This window comes from Portunus trituberculatus, chromosome 35 (genome assembly GCF_017591435.1).
Source record: "Portunus trituberculatus isolate SZX2019 chromosome 35, ASM1759143v1, whole genome shotgun sequence".
Taxonomy (NCBI): Eukaryota; Metazoa; Arthropoda; class Malacostraca; order Decapoda; family Portunidae; genus Portunus; species Portunus trituberculatus.
The window spans coordinates 19,526,136-19,538,702 of NC_059289.1; the positions used below are offsets into that span (position 1 = coordinate 19,526,136).

At 42.1% G+C, this 12,567-nt stretch overlaps 1 protein-coding gene across 1 annotated transcript in view; it reads right to left on the reverse strand.

Annotated features, from left to right (window-relative positions):
* LOC123513269 (collagen alpha-5(IV) chain-like) overlaps window positions 1-12,567 on the reverse strand; it is a 116,522-nt gene that overhangs the window by 103,856 nt on the left and 99 nt on the right. The window contains exons 2-3 of the mRNA XM_045270339.1: window positions 11,744-11,903; window positions 10,194-10,357 (exon numbers count right to left, since the gene is read on the reverse strand). Of these exons, the coding sequence (XP_045126274.1) occupies window positions 10,194-10,357; window positions 11,744-11,903 (324 nt within the window). The remainder of the gene's footprint in view (window positions 1-10,193; window positions 10,358-11,743; window positions 11,904-12,567) is intronic.

Genomic DNA, 12,567 nt, shown 5'->3' on the forward strand with positions numbered 1-12,567 from the left:
AGTTTTACTTCGTCAAATCACCCTCTGCCACGTGGAGCATTTCCCATGAGATGTCGCTGTCGCTCAGTAGCTGTCAGTTGCTGGATCGTTCTCGGGCTGATCGGACGTTGTTTCTTCGCCGTCTTCCACGAGTGTTTTCGGCGTCAGCAATTCCCACACAGGTACATGGCCTTATACTCAGGTGGATCTATGGTATGGGTTGGGCCTACCATAGGGCATTAGTATGGGTTGGGCCTGCCAATTTGCCAAGTGTGATAGTGGGCTTACACAGGCTTTCGGCTTGTTTTGGTGCCGGTCGGACGACATGTCGGAGCCGGAGCACCGCGCAGCCCAGCCACCTGAGGTTCCCTGCTTTTCCGCTGGTAGGCGGAGTACCACCAGATCTCCCAGGGCTAGAGAGAGGACGTCTTCCCGTGCTCCCAGTGGGAGCTCCAGTGGTTCCCCTGTGGGGCGGCAGGAGGGCCTCGGTCGCCGCTACAGTAACAACTACACACGTTGGCGCAAGGATCATGCTCGACCCCAGGTTTCCCACACACGGGCCGAATTGCACGAGCCTCCCTGGCAAGTGGTTGTAGATGAATTGGCTCGCTTAAATGGGGTTGTTGCAAAATTGTCGGCTAACCGGGATCCTCAGCCACCTCAACAAGTGAACTTCCAGGCGAGCACTTCGGGCCTGCAGCAGCCAGTTTCGCCCGAGGCGTTTTCGGGATTTAGGGACTCCAGCAGTGAGGACGGGGAAGTTAGGGACCTTCCTCCGGGCAGCAGTGTTTTGCTGCAGGCTGCTAAGGATTTCGGGCCCTGTGACACGGTTTCTGAGGACATTGACCCACAAGTGGCGGCCATGGTAAATTGTTGGTTTGAGAAGGGGCTGCAAGAGGAAGACCACAAGGCGATTGTGGAGGACCCGGTCACCAGGCGTCCTAACAATTGCACTGCGCTTGTTCCTGTTGAGTGCAACCAGCAGATTCTGGGCGCTTTGAAAACGGAAGCACGGAGGACAGACTCCCGACTCAAAGACGTAAGTTCAGACATTGTTTCAGCTGGTTCTATTCTTACCAAGTCCCTAGTAGTGCTTGACAAGTTGGTGCAGGAGCTTGGGAACTCCGTGATTGCTCAGGAAGTAGGTAAGCTCAATGGTGTTTTGGCGCTGCTTGGACATGCCAATCATAATAACAACCTGGCGAGGCGGTTCGTGATGAAACGTGAACTTAACCAGAAATATGTGCACTTATGTTCTGACAAAGTTCCCATGACAAAGTTTTTGTTTGGGGACGATGTGTCACAATCAGCTAAACAGATTGAGGACATGGAGAAGCTGCGCACCAAGATCACTCCCAAGAAGAGTACTTTTGCATGGAAGTCTTCCAGTGGCAGGCCCAGGAGCTTCTGGGGTAGGTCCTCTTTCGAGCCATGCCACTCGGTTCCAGCCCTGCGCCACGCAGCGGTGGGGTTACCGTGGGGCCAGCGGCAGTTCTTGGCACGTCAGGACACGGAGCCAAAAACGCCAAAGGTTGGGGTCACCAGAGGCCCCGACCGTGAGTGAGGTTAGTACCCCTTTGTAGCAGGCAGGTTACATTACTTTGTACATGAGTGGCAGGCTGTTACAAGTGACCCAGTTATCTTGGACATGGTGCAGCATTGTCACCTAGATATTAATGTTGATGATGTTAGACACTTATTTTCTCGGGAATTAACATATAAATTCAGGTTAGAAGAACAAGCTCTGGTTGATGAGGAGATCAGGAAACTTTTGGACCTTCATGTTATTGTTCCTACACAGAGGATGGCAGAACAAATTATTTCCCCCATTTTTTTGAGACCGAAAAAAGATGGTGGGTATAGGATGGTGTTAAACTTAAAGGAGCTTAACAAACATATTCCATACAAGCACTTTAAGATGGATAACTTTGAACAAGCCATAAGATTGATTAATGCAGGGGACTACCTAGCTTCAGTAGACCTTAGACATGCATATTACACTGTAAAGATTGCAGAGGAACAACAAAAAATTTTGTGTTTTCAGTGGAGGAACAATATTTACCAATTTACTTGTCTGCCTAACGGTATTTCTGAAGGGCCTAGAATTTTCACAAAATTAATGAAACCAGTATTTGCTGCATTGAGAGGAATGGGCTACTCTATCACCAGTTTCATTGATGACACACTGATTTGTAATAAGTCTAAAGCTGGATGTATTGCTTGTGTAACTGATACTATTGACTTGTTGCACAGATTGGGATTTTGTATTAATGTACCAAAGTCAGTGTTGCAGCCCACTCAGTCAATTGAATATTTGGGGAACATCATTGACACTAATTCTATGACTGTTTCTTTACCGGAACGACGGATTCTGAAACTCACTCAAGCTTGTCAGAAACTTAAGAACAAAAGTCATGACAAGATTAGAGAAGTGGCTAGGGTTACAGGTCTTTTGGTTGCTGCCTTTCCAGCAGTGGAATTGGGAAAATTGCACTACAGACAATTAGAGGCAGCTAAAATTGCAGCTTTACAGTGTGCTCAAGGTAATTTTGACAGTTGCATGAAAATTACAGAGGGTATGCGGACAGACCTTCAATGGTGGCTCGAAAACACATCAACACAGGTTAGGAGAATTTTTCGTCCTGGTACTGATATTGACATTTACACTGATGCTTCCAACACAGGTTGGGGGGGACACGTGAATGCTCAGTCTATTTCTGGTACTTGGTCTCTAGCTGAAAGATTATTGCACATTAATGTTTTGGAGCTCAAAGCTATTTTGTTGGTGTTGCAAGGTTTTACACCACTTCTTTCAGGGAAACACATTAAAGTTTATTGTGATAACACCACTGCAATGACCTATGTGAATGAAATGGGTGGTACTAAATCTCTCACTTGTAATGACATTGCTATCCAGATCTGGGATTGGTGCCTCACTTCCAATGCTTGGATCACTTGTTCACATATTCGGGCAAGGAAAACACTTTGGCAGATATGGCCTCGCTTGGTGAACGACAGGCATGAATGGAAGCTTGATCCACGTATTTTCCAACAATTGTGTAAAGTGTTTGGTACACCAACTATTGATTTGTTTGCCTCTAGGATAAATAACCAGGTACCTTCATATTGCTCATGGAGACCAGACCCAGGGCAATGCATGTGGATGCATTCTCTTTAAATTGGGCAAGATTCAAACTTTCTTACATTTTTCCTCCATTTTCGCTAATTGCTAGATGCCTGCAGAAGTTGAAAGCCGAAGGAGCCAGAGTGTGGATGGTTGTTCCCCTGTGGCAGTCCCAACCATGGATGGGCACGTTGCTCGGGATGCTCATCGATTATCCGCGCCTCATATCGCAGAAAACTGCGGTGCTTGTACACCCATCATCAGGGGAAGATCACCCGATCATGCGCAACACACATCTGATGGCGTGCCTTCTGTCAGGAGCACTTACGAGCACGCGGAGTTTCTGAGGACGGTGCAAACATCATCTTGGCTTCTTGGAAACCAGGCACCGAGAAACAATACCGCCCGCACCTTAAGCGCTGGGCACAATTTTGTGCTAGAGGGAACGTTAGTGCCTGTAATCCCACTGTCGCGGACATTATAAATTTTTTGTCTGAAAATTTTAACAGGAATGTGGGTTATGAAACACTCAATACGGCCAGAAGTGCTCTCTCCTCTTTGGGCATTGTGGTGGATGGCTGTAGAGCGGGTAACCACCCTTTGGTCATCAGGTTCATGAGGGGTGTATTTAATTTGCGTCCACCCATACCTAGATACACTGCAACATGGGACGTTCAACCAGTCCTGCGGGAATTGAAATCCATGTACCCCTTGCATAATCTAACCCTTAGGGATTTAACTTTAAAACTGGTTATGCTGAGTGTATTTACCTAGTTGTATTTACCTAGTTGTAGTTTTACAGGGCCTGGGCTTTATGCTCGTGTGGCCCTGTCTCCATATCTACACTTATCCAATCTTACTTTAAAAGTATGCACACTTGTTGCAGACACTACTTCTTCATTTAAACTGTTCCACGTCTCAATACATCTCTGCGGGAAACAATAATTTTTAATATCTCTCAGACATCTTCCTTTTCTCAGCTTTTTACTATGCGATCTTGTGCTTCGGATGTCATATTCTTCTCTCAGGATCAGTTTCTTATTATCCACTTGGTCCATTCCGTTGATCAATTTATAAACTTGTATCAGATCTCCTCTCTCCCTTCTTTGTTCCAGGGTTGTGTGTGTGTGTGTATTTACCTAGTTGTATTGTACAGGGTTCGAGCAGGGGTCATAATGTCCTGTCTCCATGTCTCCAGTTTTCCAATTTTTCCTTAAAGTTATACATATTATGAACTGTAACAACTTCATTATTCAATGCATTCCACTTCTCCACCATTCTGTGGAAAACTGTATTTTCCAATATCCTTCACACACTGCCTCATCCTGACCTTTTCTTTACATGTTCTCTTGTCTTTATATCTTCTGTCACCAGTACTGGGTCTTCCTTGTTTATCTTTTCAATGCCATTGACTATCTTGTACATTGTCATTAGGTCTCCTCATTCTCTTCTATCTTGTAAGGTTGGTAGTCCAAATATCTTGCTTATGTGTTTTTTAGGGTTCAGATATTCCTGTATAATCACTTGCAGATCTTTTTCCTCTTTAGTCTTCATTATTTGTTTTTTTTCCATCAGATAGTTCCATACCAGTCTCCTTTTGCTCTTTTGGTAGTCCAAATATCTTGCTTATGTGTTTTTCAGGGTTCAGATTTTTCTGTATAATCACTTGCAGACCTTTTTCCTCTTTAGTCTTCATTATTTGTTCCTCTCCCATCAAATAGTTCCATACCGGTCTTCTTTTGCTCTTTCCTAGTTCCATTATGTGACATTTCATGGCATTAAACTCCAATTTCCACTTTTTACTCCACTCATAGATTTTGTTTATATCTTCTTGTAACAGCAGAATATCCTCCCTGGTTTTGATAACTTTTAGCAGCTTTGCATCATCAGCAAAGAAATCAATATAATTGTTTAGCCTATTGTGAATGTCATTTACATAAACTGAAACATAAGGGGGCTAACACTGACCCTTGTAGCACTCCGCTTGTTATTTTACCCCAAGATGTGTATGTATTTCTGATCACAGTTCTCATCTCCTTATCATTCAAATAATCCCTTGTACATTCTAACAAAGTTCCTCCCAAAGTAGTCTGCCTTGAGGGACTTTATCAAAAACCATTTTTATGTCCAGGTATACTGTGTCCATCCATCTGCCTCTGCTTTTCAGGGATTCTATAACCCTCGAGTAGAAGCTTGATAAGTTTGATACACATGACCGTCCTGTCCTGAACCAAAATTGTCTGTTTGATATGACTTGTTCCTCTTCTAGATGTTTAACCCATTTTTCTTTTATAATTATTTCACACAATTTCCCCATAACACTTGTAAGTGACACTGGTCTGTAATTTAATGATTCAGTTACCTTTCCACCTTTAAATATCAGTATTATGTTGGCGCTCTTCCATTCTAGTGAAACTTTCCCTTCATTTATTGAACTTGTAATTATTTCCGAAATTGGATCCATCTCCAGTTGATGAGCATATAATGCAACTAAGGCTGAAGCACAGTCTAGGCTTCATGTCTGTTGTTGCAGTATACACTCCTACCAAGGTGTGTGAAACTAAAGAGAAGATGTTCTACACCAAACTTGACTCTGTACTGGACCAGTGCCCCTGTCGTGATGCACATATTGTCTTGGGGGACTTTAATGCTGTCACTGGCACTGAGAGAGCCGACTACGATTTATGTGTTGGTCCCTATGGCTCTGGTACCAGAAATGACAACAACTCTTTCCTTCTGAATCTTACAAGATCCAGGTGAGAATTGCAGTTTCTTGGTATCAGAGACCAGCACTGCACCTTTGGACTCAGTATAGCAATGTGGAGGGGTAGCAAAGGAGATTAACCATATCCTTGTTAGTACTTGTTGGAGGATCCTTCGGAACTGCTGGGTTTTCGGAGTGCAGAATTCTTTGCAACTGATCACAGGCTTGTTGTTGCTATACTCAAGGTGCATGTCAAGTCCAGAAAGCCTCCAAGATGTGACCATACTGTGTTTGATCTTGAGAATCTGAAGGACTTGACATGTACCCAGGAGTATGCAGTGACAGTCTCCAATCGGTCTGGAGTGCTCAGCATCATCGAGAACCCAGTAGAGCAATGGGACACCTTCAAATGTGAGACTCTTGAGGCTGCCAAGGAATGCATTGGGGAGTGCCCAAAGTCATGGAGTGGCTTTGCCTTAGTAGAGATGCTGGACAGTATTGAGGATGGTCATGCTGCCAGACTTGCTGGGAACCAAGACCAGTACAGGGCTCTGTCTCGTAGGACTAGAGTTCTCCTGAGGAGAGACAAGGAGAGATATGTCAGGGATCTTGCTGAGGTTGTAGAGTGTCATTTATATGCTAAAGACCTCTGACCTGCCTTTCGAGCCCTGAAGAAACTCCACTCCAAGTCTACATATCAGGAGAGCACTATCCAAACAGCAGATGGCTGCCTCATGTCAGAAGCAGATGGGTAGATGGCTCGTTGGGCTGGGTACTTTGAGCAGCTGTTCATGGTGGATCCTCCAAGCAGACACCTCCAAACTGCAGGGCTACAGATGCTGGATGCTGATCCACCCATTAATGAAACTGCACCCTCCATTGATGATGTCAAAGAGGCTGTGGCAAAGTTGAGGGATGGAAAGGCAGCTGGCATCTGTAACATCAGTGCGGAGCTGCTCAAAGCGGAGGATGAGGCCATTATCCGTGGGTTGCATGCTGTCTTGACTGCTGTATAGCATTCAGGTACCATTCCTCGCTGACTGGAAAAAGGGATTGGTCATCCCTATCTGGAGGCAGGAAAGGGAACCGTCAGGACTGCAACAACTACCACATTATAACACCGCTCAGCATACCAGGCAAGGTGCTTGCTCATTTGGTGTTGATGCGTATTTGCAGTCACTTACTGAAACACCAGAGAACTGAAGTCTGGGTTCACGCCTGTTAAGTCAACAACTGACTGGATTGTAGCACTTTGTGTTCTGGTGGAGCGCCAATGTGAGTTTTGACAGGGGATGCTTGCAGCCTATGTCGATCTCAAGAAGGTGTTTGATTCATTGCATCAAGAGACACTCTGGGATCTTCTGCGTCTCTGTGGGATTCCTGCAAGGATTATTGGTCTATTATGCCTTTACTCAGGGACTGTGAGTGCTATGAAGTGTGGAGGGGGGTGTGTCCAGCTTCTTCCCTGTGAATATGGGAGTGAGGCAGGGATGCATGCTTGGTCCTTCACTTTTCAACATTTGCATGGACTGGGTACTAAGCAGAGTTGTAGACTAAAGTCATTGTGGAACATCTGTCGGCAATACTGAGATTACAGATCTTGTTTTTGCTGATGATGCAGTAATCTTTGCTGAGTCACTGGAGGTTCTGATAATGGCTCTAGAGGCATTGCAAAAGAGGCAAAGCCCCTGGGACTCCAGTTTTCCTAGCCCAAGACCAAGGTTTAGGTATTTGGAGGCTTACTGGATGAAACAGTACAGTCTGTCATTGCATGTGGTGAGGACATCGAGATCTCGGAAAGTTTCACAAACATTGTTAGTGTAGTGCATAACGACAGTGGGTTGAGCCAGGAAGTTGTACGGCGGATTAGCCATGCCCACAGTGTTATGGACTTGCACAACACAAGTATTTGGCGTTATTAGTATCTGTACAGACAGACAAAGATTTTGATCTTCAAGTCGCTGGTGATCCCTGTCTTACATGGACATGGACACTGAACACTGATCTGAAGAGGTGAATTGATGTCTTTAGTAGTAGATGCCTTCTCAGGATCATGGGGTACTGCTGGTATGACTTTGTGTCAAATCAGCAACTGCTCCATGAGACTGATTCGAGGCAGCATAGTTTGTCAACGCCAACTGCAACTACATGAGTATGTGGCACGCAATTCGGCAGCCGATCCTGCATATCAGGTTGTCTCCAAAAGGGATAACCAAACATGGAGGAAGCCAAGGGGAAGTCTACAGAACTCATGGCTGGGGCAAGTCAATGCCTCCTGCTGGGAGTTACTTGGCATGGGAAGGGAGCCTGCATGGAGACTCGTGAGGTGTGACCGCCCGGTGTGGCGCCATAGGGTAGGCGAGGCGATGTGCCCCTCGGCATATGCCCCCATGATTGATTGATTGATCCAGCAATTGCTCTTTACATTCTTTTAGCATCCAACTTGATACATCATCCAGCCTCAGAGCTTTTCTGACATCCAAACTATCCAATAATCTTCCAGTATCCTCCTCATGTACTGTAATTTCCTGTAATCCTTGGCAATGCAATATCCTATTAGGTTCTATGAAATCTTCTGCAGTGAAGACCATTTTGAAGCACTCATTCATTATTTCACACATTTCCTTCTCTATTTGGTATGTCTTCCCTCCTTTAATTATTTTTTCCATTGTTTCCTTGTTCTTCATTTTGTCATTTATAAATTTAAAGAAAATTTGGGTTCATCTTTGCTTTTACTCACCACATCTTTCTCAAAGCTTCTTCTTATCCTTACTCTAATATATTCATTTCTTGCATCTTTATTCTGCTGTCTGTTATTGTCATACCTCTGCTTTATGAATTTCTTCCAAGCTTTATCTCTTGCTTTTTTAGCTTCTGTACCAAGTGTGTATTTTTCTTAACTCTATAAAAAGGAGTAAAGAAGTTATTCTCATGGCATGAGCATATATGAATACTAAGATATGATATCCATTATAGCAGGCAATAGAGGAGTGGAAACATAAATTTAATATCGTGGTGAAAGACAACACGCAAGCTAAAAGGGTCACAAGAAGAAGAAGAAGTGGCCGAGTCGCCATGAGTCTCCGCTTCGTCTGTGGCCGATCTCATCTCTGCTTTATTGTTTGGTATTCCATGTAAGATTTCACTTTATGCATTGCAAAACAATCCTTTCTTGGGGGCAAGGTTTGTAAAAAGCTAATAGAAAAAAGAAAATACATAATTTTTTTTTTTTTAATCCATGTAGTATGTTGGAGACCAGCCGAGAATGCGTCCCCCTATTTCCATTATTTCCTATGGGAAAATTACGTTCGCTTAACGAATTTCCGCCCTACGAACAGCTTTGACATCCCCTATCCTGTTCGTTAAGCGGAGTATTCCTGAGAGAGAGAGAGAGAGAGAGAGAGAGAGAGAGAGAGAGAGAGAGAGAGAGAATAATCCTCCTGTGGATTGTTGAGTAGAATAAGACTGAATGAAAATGAAAGTGGATGGAAGGAACATAAATGCAAAGACAATGATAGGGGAAAAATGAAAAAAAAAAAGTAGGAAAGAGAAAGGCACAATATCTATTTCTCGATAATTTGTTTCCCTCTAATTTTTTGCTTATTCTCCACCCTTGCTTCTTATATTCTTTTTTTCTGCTTTTTCTCCATCCTTCCATTCTCTTCCATCAACCTACATCCAATTCCTTATCCTATGTACTCTCTTTCTCTGATTACTTCTGTTTTTTCCTTCTCCTTCCCTCTCCCTTATTCTTTCTTCTTGTCTTAAACCTCTAGTCTTCTCTGTCAATTCCCCTCTCCCTTATCTGTCAGGTGAGAGAGAGAGAGAGAGAGAGAGAGAGAGAGAGAGAGAGAGAGAGAGAGAGAGAGAGAAACAATTTTATTAGTAGTAATATGATTAGTAACAATTTTTGTGTTGCGTACTACTGCTTCAATTCCACACCTAAACAGCTTACAGGCCTAGGCATCTATACATCAGCCACATTAGATAGACAGTAATTATTAGATTCTTTTTAAGGCAAAATGCACAGGGAAATACAAAAATACAAAATTTATCATTTTCATCTTACGTCAAAAATTGCTTTATGTTGCGCAGTAGGAATGGAATTTCTACATGCCTAAATCAAAGTCTCGATAGATTTGTTTGAAATCAGGTTTCCAAAATATATATTGAAGTTTCATGTAGCACAAATTTGTAGTCCTAATGAGATTCTCTTAATTCCTAATAATCATAAAAAAATCTCAACAGCCACAAACAGTAAAGCCAGGATTTCATGACATTAAGCAACCTATTATTTAAAAAGTTGGCTCTATGATATGCATGCAATGCAGGAAACATGGAAGGGGGCTAGAAGCTTTATACTTTAAATTTTCATAAATCACTTACAGGTAAACCACGATCACCAATAGGACCATCTTCACCCAAGTCACCAGGTATGCCCTTGGTTCCCTTTATTCCTGTATCGCCGTCACTACCACGCCGACCCTTCGTCAGGCTTCCAGGAATGAGATTACCATGCTCACCCTTCATGCCTGGTCTTCCTCTGTATCCTGCACACATCACCAATCCAAAAAAAAACATCATAGTGGTTTTGTAGATCCTGTTTAAAAATAGCTATTTCTTTCCCTCAAAATGCTGTAAGTATAAAAGAATTACTAGTAAAAGGTAAAATCTTAACTAAATAAGAAATCTTAATTACAAAGAGATGAATTAGTAACAGAAACTTACAGATGGAGGTTAGAAGTCTCAGGTAAATTAATATATAACATGCTCCTATACATAAAAGCAACCATGTGCTAATAAAATTTGTAGCGCAAGAAAAATACTGTAGCTCCACAACTCTTTTAGATGAGCCATCACCAAATCCATGAGAGGGATAGCTGGGTAGACTGTATCTACTTAGATCTGAAAAAAGGCATTTGATAAAATACCCCACCTGAGATCATTGTAGAAATAAAAAAATCTTAGAGGGTTTGCAGGACAAGATGCTGGACTAGATAGCACTTTTAAGAGGTAGAGAAATGAGAACAATTAACAGGGAAACATCAGACTGGTATAAAGTTATAAGAGAAGTTACACAGAGAACAGTTTTGGCCCTTGTAATGTTCCTAGTATATATCAGTAACATGGTAGATGAGGTTGATTAATATTAATCAACCAATTTATTTGCAGATGATATGAAGCTGTCAAAAAGAGTAGAAAATAAAATGGATTGCGAAATTTTACAGGATCTGAATAAAATATACGCGTGGAGTAGAAGGTGGGAAATGAAATTCAGTGCCAAGATATACAAAGTAATGAAGCTTGGAAAGAGCAAGAAAAGATTGACAAAATCCTACACCATGTAGAAATCAAGAAAAGAAAAGAAAGATTTGGGAATTAGCTATCAGAGTGATAATTTATCATTACAATTACGTACTGAGAAAGAAAATAAAAAAAACTGATAGAATTTATTATTCAACACAAATTAAAATATGTTGCAAGTGTTTAGTCACCTCATAATAAAAGACAGAAGAAATATAGAAAGGATACAAGGAGCTACAACCAAAATGATTCCTAGTTTGTGAAATTTATTTTGACAAAGATAGATTAAAGAGATTACAACTTCCAATATCACAGCAGAGAAGAGAGAGAGATCTGATTGTTTAATACAGGGGTTTGAAGGGGAAGGTCAAATTAAGAGGACAAAGACGAACTATTTGTGTAGAATAGTAGAGGCAAAAGAGGACAGAGCATGAAATTAAAGAAGAAAACATGTTGAAGAGACATCATGAAATATATTTTCCAAACAGAAGCATAGAAATATAGAGCAATCTAGATGAATTTAACATTAAGTTAAATGCTTGCAGATAGAAAGAAAGGACAGCATGGGCATAACTCTATTCCTGTAAAACACATCTAGGTAAATAGAACTAGGTAATACATGATAGACCCACCAGGAGAACCTGGAGCTCCATCAATGCCCCTCATTCCTGGAAGTCCTGGATTACCACTCTCTCCCTTGGGACCCCGCCGACCCACCAGTCCTGGTGGTCCTGGACGCCCAAACAGCCCCGGTGGACCCGGATTACCAGTGTCTCCTCTCACATGGACTTCCTGAAAGTCATAAATCTTATGACTGCACATTCTATGACTCCTGCCATGGTACATTATGATTACTACTGAAGCTATAATATGCTGAAATAAGGAAGTTTGTGCATCTTATGAGCCATCAAATATGGTTTCAATAACAGACTATAGAATTAAACGAAGGCAAATAAATCATAAAAAGAAATGATGGTTCACTGAATTTTCATGGAGCAAATGAGTGTCTACTCAGGACATTGTAAAAGCAAAATTACTGATCGTAAAAAGGAATTAAAGTAGTAAGAAACTAATATTGTAAAAGTGAAAAATGTATAACTGTGAAATGTATAATAGAAAATATGTGTACTGTTCAATATCACACATTAGAAGAGACTGTGTTAGGAATAAGGTGGTGAGTGTGGGATCGGGCAGACATCCACATGTAGGTTTGAATCCCACCAAGTACTGCCTTGAAACCATGCCATTTTTAGAGTGGTTTAAAGTTACCTACATGTCACCATGATATCCAGGTTCTAGGAGGTTACACCAAATATACACCTGGGTGGTAATATGGGCCCTACCACTATACATAAAATTGCCTGCACCACTAAAGGGTAAAAGCTGAATAGCGCTTCCCATACTATTCAAGTATACCTACAGGCGCTATAGGCCTTAACAAAAAAAAAAAATAAAT